Source organism: Myodes glareolus, chromosome 1, assembly GCF_982192425.1.
Source record: "Myodes glareolus chromosome 1, mMyoGla1.1, whole genome shotgun sequence".
Lineage (NCBI taxonomy): Eukaryota > Metazoa > Chordata > Mammalia > Rodentia > Cricetidae > Myodes > Myodes glareolus.
In genome coordinates, this window is record NC_142026.1 from 119,821,824 (window position 1) to 119,843,128 (window position 21,305).

At 39.6% G+C, this 21,305-nt stretch overlaps 1 protein-coding gene across 4 annotated transcripts in view; it reads left to right on the top strand.

Moving 5' to 3' along the window:
* The first annotated feature begins 962 nt into the window (after positions 1-962).
* Adgrg6 (adhesion G protein-coupled receptor G6) overlaps positions 963-21,305 on the top strand; it is a 131,158-nt gene continuing 110,815 nt past the window's right edge. For 2 of the 4 annotated variants that reach the window (XM_048424969.3, XM_048424971.3), the window contains exons 1-2: positions 964-1,178; positions 10,117-10,217. In XM_048424969.3, coding sequence (XP_048280926.3) covers positions 1,177-1,178; positions 10,117-10,217 — 103 coding nt within the window. In that variant the 5' untranslated portion in view covers positions 964-1,176. Of the gene's footprint in view, positions 1,179-10,116; positions 10,218-21,305 lie in introns of all 4 variants that reach the window. The other 2 variants (XM_048424972.3, XM_048424970.3) reach the window with 2 other exon arrangements.

Below are 21,305 nucleotides of genomic sequence, written 5' to 3' on the forward strand. Positions count from 1 at the left end.
AATGAAGGTTAATCTGCTTTTATGGCATTCCCACACAACGCAAGAGGAACTATTCTCCTCTGAATGTGTATCCAAGTTTGGAAAGGCCATCTCTAGCATTTAGTGAATTTACTCTGGCGATGCACAGTGTGAAGGGATCCTCTGGTCTTCCGACTTGACATAACCTAGTGAGTAGAAGGATTTGCATTGGTAAATTAATTCTGCTCAAAAAGAAAAGAAAAAGTTAAAAAAAAAAAAAGCAAGCAAATCGCCCCTAGCATACCAAACCCTCCTCTGCACCCATCCCCCCTTCTTTACTTTTCTTTCTTTTCTTTTTCTTTTTCCCTTTTTCTTTCTTTTAAGGGAAGGAGACACGGAAGGGGGAAGGGAAAAGCTAAGAAGAGAAAAGTAAGGGGGCGGCCAGGGTGCTTGGCTGCAAGCAGAGCAGATGCCTGTTTATGCTCCTGTAATCTGAGCTCCTATTCTTCACCCAGGCTCTGAGGGGTTCGGTGCTCTCAGCAAACTGGTGACCTCGGGGTCATCTCGGTCCCCTCCACGGAGCTGCGGCTGGCCTTGCGCCAGTCTCCCAACCCTGCCGCCCGCGCCGGTCCCGCCCCGCGTGGCGACTTCTCCCTTTCCCTCGGGTGGCCGGCCCTGGGTGGGGCAAGTGAGTTTTCAGGACTGTCCTCTGCCTCGGACCGCCTAGAGCCAGGGCCACCGCTGGGAGGTTGCACGGAGCCGCACCTGAGCCCCGGGGTAAACCGAGGCTGACCAGCGCCTCGTCACAGGCTCTGGACCCTGCGGGTCGCACCGTTCCAGCCCCGCAGGCTTGAACCGCCATCCACCCGGCTCGACTCCGGCTCGACTCCTCGGAGCCCTTGGCCCCAAGTATTGGGAAAGTTGTGCGCCGGGCGGAACCTGCCGCCGTCGGCCGCGCCCCTACGCGCGGGACCCGCGCTCTTGAACTCCGCCGCGCGCGCCCGGGGTCCACCTTGCGCCGCCCCGCGCGCAGGCGAGGAGCAGCTGCCGGGAAACCCTATGAACTCTCCAGAAAGGGCGTGACGAAGGGTCCTGCGGGGCGCGGTCCCGGCCGTCCGGGTCCCCACTTCGGTGGAGCTCGCAGGCAGTAGAGAGCAGAGAGGTGAAGGAGGAGGATGAGCGTGTAGCCTCTGGGGACCTCTGCGCAGTAATGCCAGCATGTAAGTCGCTTCCCAGCTCGGACCCCTTCGCACCTCCGTCTATGTCCCCCTTCTACCCTCAGCTCAGCGGTTCCTTGAAAGGTTCCAACTGCGGGAACTGAAGCTTCAGGGTGCTCCTCCAGGCACCAGGGACCGGGTATTAGCAAACGCAGCTGAGGCGTGTGTGTGCGCGGTTTGCTTGGTTTCTCCCTTTCTCCCCTAAAGAGAGGTAAATTTTACTCTTCACTTGGAGGCCTTGTAAAGCAGCAGCAGAAGGGCAGAGCTTCAAGTATGGGGAGAACGTGGTTTTGATTCAAATTAAACAAGGACTAACCGACGGGGCAGCTGCTTGCACAGCCCTGGCTCTATGGAGCCAGCGCTCCCTGGATCAACACCTGGGGCCTGGGAAGGTACTGCTGAGCGGGGCAGATGTTGGCTTTGCGCTGTTACCTTTGCTTGTAGCGGTCGTTCTTAGATCTCTAAGATATTTAAATAACTTTTTCCTCATTGCAACCTCTCCAGCCCTATGTCTTTTTCTTTAGAAATCTCAGAAAAATTTTCTCAATGTACTTCGTAGATGAAAAAAAGTAATTAAAGAACGTGATAGGGGCTTCCTGTAGAATTACAATTAGAAGGCATGGGGGAGAGGGGGAGATGGTCAGAAAAAGCTATACAAGGTTTTTGCTTGGATGGAATTGCCACCCAAGCTGTGAAGTGCCCCGAGGCACCCGAGGAAAGAGCGGCCAAGCGCACTACCTGACCTTTCAAACTTGACAATGGGTCTCACAAGGGCCACACTTATCTTTGCGGCCAACTTAGCGGTTATTTTTTTCTCATGGTGTGTAATTTTACCCTCTGCCGTCTTATTTATTTTTGAGCAGACACCTGACAGACTTTTTACCCACTTCCACTAACTTGTTCAGGAGTTACAGAAATGGATACTTCCCTCGTTCCACTACTCCATCCTTACTTATTTCCACTTCTATTTCCTTTTCCAGGTTAGCATCCAGCCAGGGTCTTGGGTCTTTTTTCCCCCTCCGTTGCTCTGTCCCACTCAGCAACCCCAAACACATTAAAAGGTGGGCGATGCAACAGAGCAGGCCAGCTTCACCCTCCACGCTGCAGCTCTGATCTTGGCCCTGTGCCCTGTAATAAATACCACTTATTTGTGAAGAAATGCCACACCTGTGAGTTTTACAGTGTTGCTTATGGCAGTGGAAGAGGCAAATGGATACCTTGTAAGCATGTCTTTTGGGATACAGCCAACCATCTACCATAAGACTCGTTCCCCTACGCAGGCAACAGGTTTGGAACGACTGTTAAGTTGGTTTCCAGCTTCAGTTTTCCTGAAAACACACCCGTTCTTCACAGGAGATATTTAGGCAGTTTTCTTTCAGCCTCCTTGGATATCAAATGCCTCCCTGGATATCTAGAGTTCATGGAATTAAAAGCAACACACACACACACACACACACACACACACACACAGGGCCACGTAAGGAATGCACGCACATGCGCGTTAGCGTACACACGCGCGTGTGCTCTCTCTCTCTCTCTCTCTCTCTCTCTCTCTCACACACACACACACACACACACACACACACACACACACACGCATGCGCGCGACTGCACGCGAATGCGATTACCTAAAAGTTGTGAAACACATCAACAGGTAATGTAAATTTTTCTTGATAATGCAATTAAATTATTTAATCCATTTGAATTTGGTGTGATTAAATTTATGACTTCTCAGGGTAGAATCATGAATAAGCAGTTATCTAAGCTTTTAAGTTTGATTTAAATTTCTTTACCAAATTCATTTGATGGAATTTTTTCTGTGTCTTTCAAGAGCATTATACATATTTTCTAGGTAATGGTTTGAGATATTTTAACCCTTTTTGGCTGATGGGCAAGTTAGAAAACATGGAGATAGGGGCAATCTGCCCAAAGTAAATATTTCTGTTATTTTGTTGAAAATATTGAAATGGTAAACTAAACTATATTTTCAAATTGTAATTGCAGTAAATAAAAATACACAGGCTTCTTGAAAGTCTTGGTCACATCTTCCTTGTGGAGAACAAATTTATATATTGCTACGCTCAGATTTTGAAATTATAGACTTTATGAATACTTATAGGAGTTGCAACAACTGCATGTTTTGCATGCTCCGAGAAATTCAGTAGATTTTGCAAGGCTGGCTTTTCTTGATCTCACAGTGCATGAAGCTACTGTTCCATTTATGGCTTATATGTTACATGTCATTGTGCCTGTCCAATGTGAGTGGTGAATGAGGCTATTGTCTGCTTATGGGAAATATTAAAAGTTCATGGTTGTTACTGTCTGACTGAAGTGTCACTCTGATTTCTGGAAATAATGATTTGAGAGAAATTTCATTTATATATTAGAAAATAAACTGATGATAGTGTCTTCAGACACAGTCATGCTTCTAACTGTCCACATGTCATATAGAATTTACATTTCTGATGAAAGAAGCAGAAGTTTCTAGAGACTATCTAGGACTCAGACTAAATAGAAAGTGTGTGTAGTGTTTGTGACCAGACGTATATTTCCATGTTTATGCCTCCTTGGATGACATCATTACCTCATCCATGCTACTTGACATCATGAAGCACGCTGCTTGGTAAAAATGATAATGTTAAAAGGATGCATGAACTCAAATGAAGAATTCCAAGTTAACGAATGGGGCAACCTGGAATCATCTTACCTCCCTTTTACTCAGAGGGAAATTCTTAGGAATGTCTTTCTAGATTATTTAAAAGATGGCAGATATAATGAAAGCTTACATGTTTATGATAAAATTGGTTAAAAACACAATCAGAAAGAAAAATATTTATACTGTAATAGAAAAGTATGTATATGACTTAGTTCTGCCAATCCAAATAAAGGAAATCCAAGAGAGACACTTCTGTCAGCTGACAGAGATCAAAGCAATGCCACTCACCAGCAGGGGTGACAGCGCGAACTTGCCCCAGTGCATACTGGGAGTAATTTAAGTTTTTTTTAAAATAATTATAAGCCTACAAGAAGTTTCAAAGTATAAAACAGAAAATACAAAAGAGGCTGGAGAGATGGCCCAGCCCTAAGGAACCTTACTGCTATTGAGAGGTCAGGAGTTCAGTTCCTAGTCCTCAGTCAGATGAGCAGCTCATAATCACCTATAACTGCAGCTCTAGAGTCCAGCACCCTCTTCTGGCCTCCAAAGGCATCTACACACAGGTGCTTACACATAAACACATACATACACGTATATAAAATATAAAGTAAATCTTTAAAAATGCAAAGAGCAACTAAATATCCTTTTCCAAGAATCATATATTATAAACACTAGCTTTATTTGTTTGATCCTTCCCTATGGACCCCGCCCCTACAAGTCTGTCTTTCTAGAATCTTCTGAAACTTAGCCTGTATCAAGGCTTAGAGGTTCACTTTTCATTGAAAAATTTTAAGATAAATGCAGATTCAGCTACCATTGTAAACAATTTAATACAACAATATCACATATATCTTTTGACTAAGTTTTCATTAAGAACATTTTATACAACTATAGAGCAGAATAAAAATAGGATGTTGGTAAATTACAGTGCTCTCTCTCTCTCTCCCTCTCTCTCTCTCTGCCAGTTTATCTAGTGACTATTTGTGCATGCACTTGTGTTTGTGCCTGTATGTACCTCTCTCTCTCTCTCTCTCTCTCTCTCTCTCTGTGTGTGTGTGTGTGTGTGTGTGTGTGTGTGTAGGATACATTTGTCTAAGTTCTCAAGTTGGCTTAGGCTATGAGTCAGTCATGCATATTCTTGTTCAAATGAGACAAGCTTTGTGAAGACCTGAAGAGTAAGTGAGATTTTTGTAGAGGGGGAAGCCAACCTAATGAAAGGGTCTGAGTTCAGTAATAGAATAGCACACTTTTTTCTTTTTTCACATTGCTTAGTCTCGGGAATATGACCTTTCACTGAAAGAAGAAACGTTGTCATGAGCAGGCTCAAATATGCTAAATCACTGTTCATTTTATCCTGCTAGATCTCAAGGTGTTCTCTGCCACTTTCAAACCTTTTTAACTTTTTTATGAAAAGATTGCCATAGATACATAGTAGGAATACAGCCAACGAATTTAATTCTGACTATTGATATTAGTAGAACTAATATCCTTCTAATTTCACTATTAATTTCAAAATGTCTTCATTAGCTTCACATAAAATTGTGTCTTTGAGTGAACCACTGGAAATAGCAGTAAATGGTAGATTTTGAAAATCTTTTGCTCAGTTTAAAGTCATGTCTGTTAGTGCTTATGCATCTAGCTGAAATTATTCCTGTGAAATGTATCTGTTCTCGAAAACTTTCGGAAATGGGGCTCAAGCGTATTGTATTTTGTAGCCTGTTGTTTTGGTGTAGGGTTGCAGCAGAGGTAAACTGGTCCTCACTAGGAGAAGTGGAAGCCAGAGGACACAAAGGGTTTGGATCTTACTACTGATTCTGAAAGCTGGGCAGGTAGTTTAATCTCTAATTTTCTTACCTGAGGGATAACAGGTTTATCTGCAGAATGAAAAGGATTTTCTTCAAATTATACAAGACTATGACTCTATGTTCCTTTAAAACGTGTTTCTTGGGCTAGAGAGATGACTCCATGGTTAAGAGCACTTGCTGCTCTTCCAGAGAACCAGAGTCCAAGCCCATCATCCACATCATGTGGCTCACAGCCACCTGTAACCCCAGTTCCAAGGCATCCAACACATACCCTCTTCTGACCTCCATGGGTGCCCATGTGCACCTGGCATGTACACACAAAGACAGAGACACATAAATAAAAATAAAAGTAAATCTTGAAAAAAAAATGTTTCTGTTGTTGGTCAAACTCTGAGACCACAATAAAGCCTGTTCCGAGTTGAAGTTCCTGTTTAGAACCTTAGTAACCCTGCTTGGGATTTTCCATTCTTCTGAGAAAGTTGTTTAAATTTCAGGGATGTGTCTTTGCTAACTGATCCCCTGAGAAGAACCATAGTGCTTTCCTTTCCCTGTTCTAAATTTATTTGTTTCTGTTCTTCAGTAAACAGTAAAGTAGATGAAAGTTGGCTTGTCACATGGTTTATGTTATGTTACAAGTGTTTTCTCTGTCCTGGCTCCTTTCTGTATCTAAAGTGATGGAGCCTTGAGTCCTGGAATGTGTCAAGCGCTGGTCTTCATTTGCAGCTATTGCTTGATAGGATTGCAAGCAGCTTTGGTAAAAACAGCTCAAGGATCAGCTGTAGAGTCCCTACATGTGAGAGCCTTTTATAATAAAGGAGAATTTGCATGGAAAATCAACGGTGCTTGACATGTAGGCTAAGGAATGTGCTTCTATTTGAGAGAATGTATGAATTTAAGAGAGGGAACATTGCTCATGTATTGATGGAGGAGACTCTCCCTATGACACATAGAGTAAAAAGCTAAAAGGGTGACAGAACTCTTAGAAAGGCTGGTAGTCAGCTCTGTTTGTTCTTTTTCATTTTGTTGAACCTCAGCTTCTTCTGCGAAATTCATAAGTTAGACATCATCGTTTGGATGTAATTGTTCTTTTGTTTTAGAAGCACAGCCGATTCATCCCCAGTATGAATGGGAAACACCCCATTCTTGCAACGTCAATAGGAAACAGGCCCGTTCTTCAAAATAGGTACCCTTTCTCTGTGACAGACTACATAGTTTGTGGAAGCCCCTGCTGACTGAGCTAGAGGTAACAGTTCTTTCTGAGCTGTAGAAGCTCATTTACAGAAGAATGACAAGGCAAGGCAGTGTCCCCTGCAAAGTGTTCATCCCTCAAATCACACAGTCAGCAGAGGAACCTTCATAAGCCCCTGCCAATCCAGAGTCCATACCAATTAGTATTGGTGTGTTTACTTACTCCAACCTGTTCCTCTTAATTGGTAAAGACTTTTAGCTTCAAATATATTGGATGACAATATCTGAAAACATGTTTTGCATACCAACAAAATTCCTCTTCAGGTCTGATTCTTGTCTTAGTTTAGAAATTCCAAATGTACAGCTACCTATAGCTGGAACTTGTAGAATGTGGAGTAAGTACAAGATTGTGATGGGAACTTCAGGCACTACATAAAATGTTCTTTCATAGCAAGCATGAATAAGTATATTCAGGTGATCCTTGTGGTGTCTCTAGGGTCCCTTGATGGATGTTGGCATAGAAAAATGAGGCCTATTATCTGTTATTGTTTAAATGTCTTCCTTTTCTTATACACTGGGTAGAATAAACACTCACATTGGCATGCCTGGCTTGACAGTAATTATAATAACAGCTGGTATTTATGGAATGCTTGGGAGATATCAGGTTCTGACTTTTGAAGACATCGTCTTATTTTGAAGATATTCATCAGTGGGTCTATGGGCCAGGTGCCCTGCTGTTCTTTATAAATGACACTCAGATACAACAGGTCAAATACAATTTGGGGATTGCACAGGTCTTACACAGCAAACCCAGACCTCTTTTTACTGTTATCCTTGTTTTCTTTGATACAACTTACAAAAAAAAATGTTTCAAAATGTATTCTTAAGGCCGGTATGGGACTCTGTTCATGTATGTTCTCTCACCTGAGAGTTTTCTTGACTTCTCACTTAGTGTTGCACACTTGACCCACAAAAGCAGATTTTAGGGATTTAAAAAGTATCTTGTTGTCCTTCTAGAAGTAAAATTACTCTCTGGTAGTACTTGGAACTTTGGTGTCTCTTTGGGTATTTGAAGCCGTGGTGATTTATTCCCGTTGCTTTTGTGCCTGCCTGCCTACCTCCTCTCAGCATCAGTTCTTTTACGGACCCTTGAACAAATGGCTTTTATTCTTGCTGCATCTTCCACAAGCTTTCCCCTTTTAATGATGCTGACTCAGTAGAATCAGTTGTGAGCCATGATAGCATGGAACCTTTTTTTAGTAAATACATCTTTCAGTTTAGATATGACTGACTCTGCTGATCCATCAAGGCAGGCAGTCAGTTGCTGATCCAACCAGGTAAAGGCCTTTGACACTAAGTCTCGTGACCCAAGTGTTTGATCCCTAGAACCCACATGACAGAAGATAAAACTAGTTCCCTGAAGTTGCCCTCTGATCTCTGCTTGCGCATGTGTACAGGTACACACAAACACACAATAAATTGGTGTCATTTAAAGATGGAAAATGAAAACATTGATACACAAAGATGGCATGTTTTCACCTGCAGCTAACACTTCTTCACAGTTTCTGAACTACTCGGTGATTACTAATCATTTTAAAGCACTGAGAGATATTGTTACATATAATGGGTTCATTTTTTTTCCTGGAAAGTTAATACTATAGTGTTTCCTTTCAGGGAAAGAAGAGAAATTTAATTTTATTTTAAATATTACCCTTTGACAAGAAATGTTCTCACATGAAAATATTTTCTTAAGATCTAAACCAACAACCCCCCTACAAAAGATCTAAAACAATACAGGGAAGAATAATTATCTATTATATGTACATACATATCTGCTGATGTTACAGAAGTCAAAGTTGAAATAGTTTTATTTCTTAAAGAATTCTGCCTTAATTTTAGAATTATTTGAATATTTTCACATCTTCATTAAGAAATCACCTACAGTATATATTCTTGTAAGAAAGGTATAAACAAGTGTATGGTGACACTCTTTTCTGAATATATCTCTTACATTCCAAGAAACTGAAACTTCTGCTGGATCTTATAGCCAGGATTAATTACATACCTTGAGGTCACTCAAGATTTAGGACTGCTATCCTACTGTAAACTTGGCCTGTTTGTTTAACCTGCCTTAAGAGAACAATGTAAAACTAACCTTACTTGTCTTGGATTTCCCTTGTAATTAGCTTTCACAATCTAAGCAAATGCATAGCTAAAACCTTAAATTATATTCCTCCAAGCCCAGGCCCAGAACAATGCATGTACATCATTTGATGAAACCCACAAATTCCAGAACTTGAAAGCAGCTTCCTAAATCTAGCATAAAAGTTAAAAACCACTATGAATGGATATTGGTTGATAATGGTTTGTGTTGTCTCGGTCAGTTGGAGCCTATGACTTAATTCATTTTGAAACTCTGCTTAAGATTTCTATAAAGTATCCCATTCCTTCCCCATATGATGCTTCCTATGATGCTCAGTAGGGACATACACCAATCATACTTGGACACATCAAAATCACAGACACAACATTCACACACATACACACACACAGACACACATAGATAGATACAGACAGACATAGGGACAGGAAAACAGATTCATGAAGGGCAGCTTTTAGACAGGTGCAGATTCTGACTCTTGCAAGAGACAGACAGGAGACAGAATACACAGGTGTTGTTAAATAGAGAATTCAAATTTGGACCTGGACAAGTGTTCAGGTAACAGATAAAATGAATGAACTTATTATGTATGTATGTGTGCATAAGGGTATGTGTGTACTTGTTTATACATGTGTGTGCAGATGCCTGTGGAAGCCAGAGGTCAGCATCCTGTGTCCTCCATCACTATCCACCTTTACAGTGGATTATTATTACAGTTTGGATCTGTAACTGACCTTGAAGATCCCTCAGTGGGTCAGTCCTTCAGGTCAATGTCCTACTGTCTTTGTGTCTTCAACACTGGGGTTACAGGCACTGGTTGACTTTTTTATATGAGTGGTGGAGATCTGAACTCAGTTCCCTAGGCTTGCCTAGCAAGAACTTTACTAACTCCCCAGCCCCTGGATTTCTTTCTCTTTTGCTTGAAGGGGATAATTTGGTCTTCATTGTCATTCAAGTCTCTTCTGAGGGCACGGCCAAGACATTTGCTTCCCATTCCTGAGGCTCTGGGTTCTATCTCTTATATATTAAGTTCCTTATTAGAAAACAAGATTAAAAAGTTTTTCTTCATTCAATGCCTGCTTGGAACTGAAGGGTACCTGCCCTGACTGTGACTTTTGTCATTAATTGCAGGATGGTCGATGCACAGGGGATAAGGTGCTGCCGTTGGAGGTGGAAGCTGAGTACCCTTCTGCTCCCATTTGCTTTATGGGTTATGTGTGTCCCCTGTTCAGGTAAGACTCTCTTCAGAGCCAGATTAGCAATGATTTCATTCTCCTTTTTGGAAGGGTGCAGCTTATTGAAATGACCTTAACGTTCTTCCTTTCCATTCCCCTCCACCTCATTTCCGTGCTTCTGGGCTTTGCTTTGGTCTCTGGTCTCCATCTTATCCCTGCTCTCTGTGAACCCTATCACTGCCATCATTGTTTTTGTTTCCTGATGAGTTTATTTTTTTTTAATCTTAGCTGTCTTCCTTCTCCTTTTATTTGCTTATTTAGCCCACAGTGAGTGACGAGTTAACCACATAATGGACAGGGAGAAAACACTGGCTGTTTCTTCTGTTGAATAAATATACTTCACTTGCTTCCCCTTCCAAGTTTTCATATCGTCATTTAAGGAAAATGCAAACTTTGCCATTTTTACTAATCCTGAGTTGATTGGCTGCTTTCAATATGGACTTTGTAATTTTCAATAAGGGAATTTGCAATGATGCTTTTTAGCTCACAGTTTATTTAGGCTATATATTTATTTATTTATCTGATATGAAAAAATTGATTTTATTTGCAGTTTTTAAAAATAATTAAAATGTTTATTTTCTTATAATTGAACTTTTTCCTAATCTTTGAAATAGGATTCTCTGGTTGTTGAAATAATGATTTTCTACAAATCGTTGCATTAGTAAACCAACTAGACTACACCATGTGACTAATGTTTTAAAGGAAATTTTTACCTTGTTTTCTATTAAATTCACTCTGTTTAACTCTTTGTTTTCTCTTGTTATATTCACTGTAGTACATTTTCCATTAGAATGGAGCCAAACTGTCCACTAAGGAAGTAGCTATTTAATTTTATGTGAGTATGACTTACAAATTAATCAGGAGTTATCAGTTTTATGTTATTGTGTATACTGTTATAAATGATATATTTAAGGCACCTTTGAAGTAGATTATTCACCAAAATTGCTTACTCATGAACCAACACACTCAACTTCTTCTCAGTACATAAAGGCTGTTTTCCAAGTCACCAAGTGTTTTTAAGCCTTTTCATCTACTTGCTTGGAAAATCCCTGGCATTTTTTTTAAATTTTCAAAACAGAACTGATTTTTGGGTGCATTCTTGTGTGTGTTCGCTAGAATATCTGTGTAAAGTCAGTCTTTCTCTTTCTTAGTCATTGCCAAAAGAAAGCGCATTTAAAGGGATCTGAAAGTAAGACAGAGATGGAATTTCTGTGATGTATGGTGCTGAACTATTTCTTAACCTTCAAAGTGGTTTTTCAAGAACCAGTTGGATGATGTAAGATAAATTATGAGGTGAAAATTAGTTGAGGTCTGTTTACTTTCGTTTCTGTGAGGTCATGCGTTTGTAAACTTTCAACATTTCTGAAAACCAGCGTACCTCAAATTGGGCTTTTGTATTTTACATGTCATCGTTTTAACTGACGTATATACATTCCTGAAGCTTGGTCTCTTGAATAAGTGAAAGGAAACATATACTTTGAAGTAAATTGAAATAAATCAACCAGGCTGCGCTGGGCTGGGGTTGGAAAAGCCTAGAGGGTGCCGGCTGTTTGGAGGTACCCACATCTGAGACAAGCAATCTGAAGTTTATTCGAAGTTGTTCTAGGACCACAAGCATCCATTCTTTTATCAAGCATCTCTATTGACTTGTGCCCTGAGTGCATCAAATACAGTTTCTTTGCATGGAGGGTTTGTGTTTGCTTTTCTCTACCTCTCTCTCCCTTAATGTGCTACAACTTCACACACAAATGCCTGAACTCCCCATAGACTTTAGAGGTTATTAGAGACATTTGGATATGAAATTCCTGCCTTTTGTACTAACTCAGCAGTGGTGTTCCTTAAAAGGAATTCACAGACTTAAAATGATTCAGATTACAGCTTGAGAGAAACTTAGTTTTCAGTCTTGCCTTTCGCAGAAGTCAGCTTCCCACCGTATTTAAAGAGAACATCTAGTGCTTAACTCTAATGTTCCCTGTGTGCACATTCCAGCCTTTCCTGCCTTCGGTTATGACTAGATCATCTCAGGTTTGGGGTTGCTCTTAAGGGCAGCTTGATGCTAATGTTTCCTAAATCCTCATCTTCAGCCCTTGATCCTAGAGTCACTCGTGGGATTGCTGATGGCTTCTCCTTAGATTTAGAATACCTTTCAGATCTCACATATATGATTTACAGTCCCCCCACAAAGTTCCAGGTCTATTTTCTTGTCAGCCTCTACAAGGTACCACACTACCCTAAGTTCTCTCAATGTTCCCTGTTTCTGAGACACACATCTATTCTTTGACTTCACCTTTTTTCCTCAGTCCCCATGTTTTCTCTAAGAATATACATGCTTCTTTTTATGCTCTTGTCTGTGTAAATGCTCCTCTTTCACAATGGTTCTCAGCCTTCCTTGATGTGGGATTCCCCTCTGAATGCTGTGAATAATATTGATTAATAAGGAAGCTGTCTTGGGCCTGCACAGGCAGAATGGAGAGAACCAGGCCTGGGGGGTGGGGACTAAACTGAAGGCTTGGAGAAAGAAGGCAGAGTCAAGGAGATGCCATGTAGCCGCCACCAGGGACAGATGAGCCGGAACCTTACCAGTAAGCCAGAGCCATGTGGCAGTACATAGATTAATCGAAATGGGTTAAATTAATATATAAGAACTAGCCAATAAAAAAGCTAGAGCTAATAGACTGAGCAATGGTTTAATTAATACAATTTCTGTGTGGTTATTTTGAGCCGGGGCAGCCAGGAATGAACAAACAGGCTTCTACAATACTTCCTCATTCTCCAAAACTTTAATGTAGTTCCTCATGTTGTGGTTACCCCTAAACCATAAAATTATTTCATTGCTACTTTATAGCTGTAATTTTACTACTGTTAGGAACTGTAATGTAAATATCTGTATTTTCCAGTGGTCTTAGGTGATCCCTATGAAAGGGTCATTGGACCCACCAATGGGTTTGTGGTCCACAGGATGGGAGCCACTGCTCTATCAGATGATGCCTTCCCAAGTCAAAATTCAGAGGATCCCCATTATCATTCTTCTCTATTATTCTTAATAATAATATATTCCTCTTGGAATCTTTTCATTGCAAATAATTCGCTGGTTTGATTGTAATAGCAAGGGTGGATGATTGACAGATCTTTTTAGACTGTTAAAAGTGACAGTTCAGATGATTAATGTTAAACTTTTATAGTTTATTTCTCGTAACATCTATACTGTGTATAACAGAAAGACGATGTCAAGAGACCTAGTAGGTAGGTTAGTAATGTGTTTTCATGGAAAAAGTAATTACTGAAAGTAATATACGAAAAGCAACTCATTGTCTCTTGACTAGTGATGAATGTAACTTTGATAAGAACTGCGACATAACTGGTAGCACATAAATGAAAATTCAAACAATAAATGAATTTTTATATTCAAGATTATGAACATTTAAACTATTTGACAATATCCAGCAAAACTGAAGGTGTTGAGAAAACAACATCATTAGTACCCTTCCATAAAAGTGACTGAAAAATATGTTATAAAACTAAAGAAGGTACATGCTATCTTTGGATGCCATTTCTACATGCAGATGTCTGTCCTATAAAAAAATAAGAAACATATGTGAATATATGTGTTAATGTGCTAATGTAATAACATACAATTGGAAAATGCTAATTGTTAATCAGCAAGGTAATGGTTATATGAATAATTTTAACATTCATACTATGAAATACTGCATAGTTCTTTAAAACAATGAAGTAAAACTGTGCATATTTGCTTACAATGAGGGCTTGTCTAAGATCATAATGAGTAATTAGAAATCATATTATAGAGGAATATGAGATTATCCCACATTCTAATGGGTCCTATTATAGAATTGAAGCATTTTATATCTGTATGTTTGTATGACTTCATAAACATAATCAAACATGAAGCAAAGTACACCAAGCTTTCAACATGAGTACTCTCTTGGGGAAGGGAAAAGACAGTGATAATTTATATACTTGTGCATTAAAAGATAATTAAGCCTTTTTTGTATGTGGTAGGAGAAAGACAAATAGAAAGCAAAGGCTACCTTGTGAGAATCTGCCCTCTCCTTCCACTGTGTGGGTCTTGGGGGTAGAATGCCTGTTACTAGGCTTGACCAAGTGCCTTTACTCTGGAAGACATCTCACTGCCTCAGATTTGACTTTATAGTGAGCATGAATAATTATTCAGTTTGAAGAAAACTTAATGAATTTTGTTGTTTTACTTTTTTTTTAAAGAGCCACACAAAAATGGGTCAGAATGACAACTTAAGACCATGACTAATCTCCTGAGTCACTTAACTGTTATTCTTTCTTCACTTGAAGATTCTTAGAAATGCTCCAGATAATGACTTCTTTTTATGCATGACACTCTATGACTCTAAAGATAAATAATGATACAAGAGCAGGCAGAAATTATGGCTTCAAGTAGGGTACAGAACACACAGCCATAAGCCAACGAATTCCTAAGCAACCCAAAGCCAGTTTCCACACAGATAGACTCAGTCATGAGCACTGAGGATGGTCCCTCACTCCTCCCCTGAAAACCAGTGACATCAGCAGGTTGGTGTCTGACACCCAAGAAACCTCATATACAGAAAGGAGAAGTAATTATGAAAGTAAATTTGGCCCCAAATGCTGGGTACTTTCTGTCTAAGTGTAAAGCATAGTTCTATCAGGCAGATGATCAGGCAAATGGCAAAATGTGTGCTTTCTGTTATTGCTTGAGTGTTAACGTTTTCCTGATCACAGAATGAGCGAGTGCAATCTAGTATCTATTGCAGTGAAGTCTGCATTTATAGGAAACTGATACTGTACATATCTTAAGATTTGATCCAAAATGTGCAGAGAAATAATCTTTATGAATCTGTAAAAATCTAAGCCATTTAGTCTTAGTGTATACATAGAGTGACTAAATGCTTTTGCAGGCACTGATACATATGTTGAAGTGCACACATGTTTTAGCAAGGTGCTCTGATTTTCTCTTAGACCAAAGCACTAAGAGGACCATTTTCCCATCCCACACCTCAGGTGAAAAGAGCCAGTGTGATTGGACAAATAAAGCCTAGAAAGTGGAATCTGAAGAAATCGAAGAGAAAACCCTACAGAAGAGATTGCAAAGTCAGTTACTTCAAAAACTTCAAACTGCAATGGGTGTGATTTTTTTCTTACCATAGTGTCAGTTCCTAGTGGATAACCAGTATTATGGAGTCTCCAATGAGACCAACGCCAGATAGATGGTGTGGTGGAGAAAGGAATATTGACATAGAACCCCCCCCCTTCCCTGATAAGGCCAGGCCTACCTCATCACAGGTGCCATTCTTTAAAAAGAATTCATACCCAGAACTATCTCTACTAGAGAAGTCACGCCATGGTTGTCTTGTCAGACATTTAAGAAATATTTTATGGCTCTCTCTGCCTATAGTAAGCTCTGAGCCATATCTTGTGTGTGGCAGGGGGTGCAAATGCAAGTGGATGCCTTTCCTATCAGGAAAAAAATGTGTGTGTGTGTGTGTGTGTGTGTGTGTGTGTGTGTGTGTGTGTGTACACGCGCGCGCGTGCGTGCGTGTATCAATGCTGATTTATTTTTAAGCAAAAAGCTTATTGACTTAAAAGAAAATGAAGCATGAGGGGATGGCTTGTGGTCAAGTGTTTGCTGCAAGGGCAGGAAGACTTGAGTTTGGATTCCCAGCACTCAGGGAAAAGCTGACTATGGAGGTGCCTGTTCATAATCCCAGTGCTGGGGAGGCAGCAGAGGATGATTCCCCGGAGCCTTCTGGTTACTCTGTTGATCCACACTGGTGAGCTCCGGGTTTTGTTGGTGACACTTTGTCAAAAAGTATGATGGACAATAATTGAGCAAGACACTAGGCAACCTCTGGCTTCTACCAACATATGCACACGTGTGTATACATGCTTTCACACACACACACACACACACACACACACACACACACACACACACACCCCGAAATGTTGCTCTGGAATAGTAAAGTTGATAGGAATAAAAAAGGTGGTCTAGATATTGAAAAGTGGTCATTTGGAATGCTCAGGGTGGCATGGCTCTAGGTGAAATGTAGACACTTGGAAGACATTTATCCTTACGAGCAAATCTCAACCCAGACAGATGCTGCTACAAGTCGCATACAACTCTCTTAACAATTGGTTAGCAAGACAATAAAACAGTCTGTCAATCCCATTCCCTGTCATCACTTGGCACAGGAGGGAAACTCCCATTGGGAGGAGCTAGTGTTGGGAGTCTTGAGCACGACTTTGGCTCACTCACCAGCTATAAAGTATGTGAGTTAGGCAGATGGTGTTTTCTGTATGAAGATATATAATTGTTTTTATTTAAGAATTTTCTCTAATGTGTCCTTTTGTTCCATTTTACGGTATCATTTGTAAGGTGAATTAGTCCTAGAGATGGCCAGACAGGTACCTTTCTTGCACAAAATAAACTCGACAAACTCTAGACTTTGCTTTGACACTGCTCTCATTGAAGGCTGGAATATCATGGCTCTCAGGAAGTAAAGAATGTGGAAAAGAGCAAATGGAAAGGAACCACATGGAGAGAAAACACAGTCCAGGCTTAAAAAGCAAACAGAGTTTAACGGAAGAACGTTGGTGGTTAAGTGAGAAAATATACTCAACCCACGGTGGGCGATGAAGTCACATCCATACCCATTGCCCCCGTTGAACTATAGCAGTTCAATGCCTGGAAAGAAAACAAGGCTTTTACTTGCCACGTGGGTTTTCCCGTCAACAGCTCATGCTAGCTTTAACCTTCTTCTAAAGCACACAGTCCAGGAGCAATAAACTAGCACAAAAGGAGCTACGTAATGAGTGACTTTGTGGTTGAAGCTAATTTTCTTGCTTAAAAAAAAAATCAAAAGAATTCTAAAGCCATTTTCAATCACTTCCAGGATTTTTTTTCTTAAGAAGATGGTTCAACTTAATATGTGCATAATATTTACATCAAAATATCTTGATTTGCAGTCATTTTCAAATCAATTTCACCCAAGCTTGTGGTTTAGAAATTATCTGTTTTAAAAATAATTAAAATTTTTTCTACAAAAATTAAATTACTGTGAATCTAAAACAGTGCACCCTCTAACACAGTCTACTCCAAGACTCATGCCTCTGGTTTAGAAAAACAGAGGGCATTTGCTCTAGAAACTAATGAAGAGAAAGAGTCAGACATTTAAATAATCAGGCACTTTTTATTAACTGTGTGATTACACTAGACATTATTCTTGGTTTGAGACAAGGCAACGAATAGATAAAGGCTCATAATATATGCAGCTCCCCTTTTAGAAGATCGTTCTCCTGTCTAGAACTTTAAAGTCTACTGTTAATCTAAAACACAGACCCAGAAGAGGAAAAGGACTTCAAACAGGAACCTACGTTATCCCCTGCTATTGTGTGCATCTTCAGTTTCTTTTGTCCTTTCCTCTTATTTGCTTATCTCTTAACTGTGTGTCCATAAATTGTGTATATCATGCACCATTGATGCTGGCCTCTGCTGAGGATGAGTAATGGTTTTGATAAGTTGGGACCATACCAAACAAAATTAAAGATGGAAAACGAGGTTTCTCTGATCAAGGGAGTACCACTGGATAGGCCTTTAGAGACAATGTACCCATTGTACCTCCACTCCCTTGAATTCTCCTAGTCAGGTTGTGTATGCTCTCTGGCTGGCTCTACAGAAGTTTTAGCTTGCTACTCAGACTTCTAATCTCATCATTTCTTGACAATAGTGACTTGAAAATCTATTGGTTAGGAGAAGGTCATGACCACAAAATTTCTGTTTCAATATCAGTAAAGTCTTAACATTTCAACTAAAACTAGGTCATGGGATTTTTATCTAGTGGGCTCTTTGATTTTCATTTTTATAAGACCTGACATCACAGCTGGTGGGTAGTTAGATGCTCATTCCTTCTCATTTCCTGATGTGTATTATAATACTGGCATATTAGAGAAGGCCCCCTTCTTCTGGAGCAAGGTCTGAAGAAACGATGCTTTGGACATTAAGTCATTTCTTCTATTCTAAGTTGGTGTTCATATGCAAATGTAGCACTATGCAGATGCTTCAACCGCTGGGAATGTGCCCTGTAAACCTGTTCAAACGGAACTGAGTTGCTTTCCAAGCTGCTTTACTGAGATTTTTGGATTTCTCCTAGCAAGATAAAACTTAAAAGTTTTATCTAAAAGTTAGGTGTACTTTATCAGAGTCTCCTCCTTCCCTCATTCTTATTAAAGTTTTAGAGGTAATATTTACATTCATAAACTTTAAATTCTAGGGGCTGTGTCAAAATACCATCATATTTGAGATTACCTTCCTTACCTTCCCCCCTTCCTTCTTTCCCATCTTCTCCCCTTTTTTTTCTTCTTTCCAAGACTCTTTTTCTAGCTCTACAGAGCTAAATCATAACCTTTTAGAGAGACTGACAGGAGATATACTAGTAGGATGTAGGCTGACATTAGATTTACTAAAATTGTAAACATGACATCAGTTGATGACAGTAAACATCTCAGAAAAGTTTTCAGAGGGGGGTAATATAAAATGACCTTTCAGTACGGGCTATGGATGAAATATTTAAAATTTGTATACCTCCATCATTGAGCATTCTAACATATTTTTTTTCCCAATTAAAATGACCGACTGTCTGATGACTGACTAAAACTGCTGCCTGGGAGTGGGTTATATCTCCGAAGTGTCAAGTTGACCTTCACTGATGACAGAAAGGGTGAATCACAAGAATGGGTGTGGCAGTGGAGAAAGGTACATCCAGACGGGGGAATGGGCTAGAGCAAATGTAGATGACTTGAAAAGGGTTTTCTAGAAACAGAAGGAAGAGCCGCAGAAATAAGACTTTGTAGGTAAGCATAACTGATGATGTTGAAGAGAAAAATATGCCTTCAAGGAATACATGATTTTAAAGGTAAAACTGTTGGATAGTATGCCAGTGTGAACTACAGGTCAGGCATCAAGAAGTCTGCTGATGTATTCAAGCTGATGAGAGGAAATAATTGTTTCACACAAGTCTACCTAGACCCCGCTGAACTTGAGCAATCATAGGGTAAAACGCGGATTTTGACATGGGAATATGTAACAATGTTCTTTTCTAAACACAAAGGCCTTCTCAATGGACAGCAGCTTTGTTCCTTTTGAACTGCAGGCAGGAGAATATCGTTAATTAACATGATAAACAGTCTATGAGTTATTCTGCTCCTGGTGCTGACAAAATCAGACAGAGGTGGTTTCATAGTGGTGATATTGAGTAATTTCTGTTTTATTTTATGCTTTCTGGCTAGATATTCCAGATATCACAGGCTCAAAAGTTGACTTCACAACCCATCTCTGTAATACTAGCAGTCTTGAGAACCTAAAGCAGGATTACTAGATCTAGGTCAGTTTGGGCCAAAAAATACTCCTGCATAATTTTTTTTGTTTTGTTTTTTGGAAAGATTCCATTTTGGTTTATTTAGTAAATGAATATGATGTGTAGCTAATTGAAATTCTCCAGTAAGTTGAGAAAGAATTCTGTGAATTGATTTGCTGTGCTATATTCTGATCTTTTAAAAAATAATTAAAAGTATTTTTTGAGGTTGTTATATAATTACATCATTTCCTCCTTACTTTTCCTCCATGTAAACTTTTCTGTGTACCAGTCCTCTTGCTCTCTTTCAAATTCATGATCTCTTTTTCTTTAATATATACACATATATATTTATAACAGCCTTCTCCATCTGTTAATTGTGTATATATATACATTTTCAAAGTTGACCATTTGATATCTGATAACCAATTGCTGTACTCTACTCTGGAGAAGATTATTTCTCCTTCTCTCAGCATCCCGTAGTTGATTTTCATACTTTGTGTAGGGTTGAGGCCTCATAAGCCTTCCCCCATTCATGTTAGCCTATCTACTGGTATTCAGGTGATGTTTAGACAGGCAAACTAGTGAAGCTTCATGGCTATAGCCTCTGAAATACTATTCAGCTGTTACAACAATAAAGTCATGAAATTTGCAGGCAAATGGGGGGAACTAGAAAAGATCATATTGAGTGAGGTGACGCAGACCTAGAAAGACACATGATGCATGTGCTCTCTCATCTGAGGCTACTAGCTCTAAACCATCAATTGTGAGTACAGAGCCTGGAGTAACTACAGAAACTAGGAAAGTAAACCGGAATCATTGTGGGGCAGGGGGCAAGAGAGAGGAGAATACAAGCAATCTGAGGGCAAAATGGGGGAAATCAGAGGGGTTCTAATTAGGGAGGGGAAGGCTCCATATTGAATAAAGGACGAAGGGTAAAACTGCACTAACGATGTCTGAAAAAGTTGTAAATAATCCAGCTGTTAACTCTCTACCTAAATATACCTATAATTCATGGATGTTGGTGTGTGTTCATTTATGTTTTTAAATAAAAATTTCCCATAAGCCATAGCCCATCTAACAAAAATAAGCACCATGCCAAAAATTGTTTTTTTTTTTAAGTCAATGGTCAGAGTTGTCAAAGAGATTGCCAAAGGGTTATAGATGATTGCTTCTGCCCTTGTTTGCCCCCCAGAAGTGGAAGGTAAGTCCCTGTTGCTGAAGGCACCGTGAACGTTAGACACAGGGCTAAGAGAGGCCCACAAACTGGATATTTTGATCTTTCTATAAACATATGTATTGATGTTGTATCACATTTCCAAACAGTAAATTTCATGATATTTCGCAAGCTTTTTGAAAATGTTTGGAAGTAAGCTGCTAAGAATGACACCACATACGAGTTATCATCACAAAACTGGTTGTAATACCTTCCCACTGAGAAAATTGAAAAGGTTTTAATAATCGTATTTAATTTACACTTTAAAGATACAAATATCCCTATTCTTATCAACCATGATGCGAAAAAAGGTGATCTAAAACTATGAATTGTCTTATTTTCAAAACAATAGCCTGTTATAAATAATTGAATGAATAAGAAATGAAACAAGACAGCAATCCATGTTTTTAGAGATTCAACAATTTCTTTCTTTTAATACAGAACTATGTTTTCAATAGTAAATGTTAATTTCATAAAAAATGTAAAATC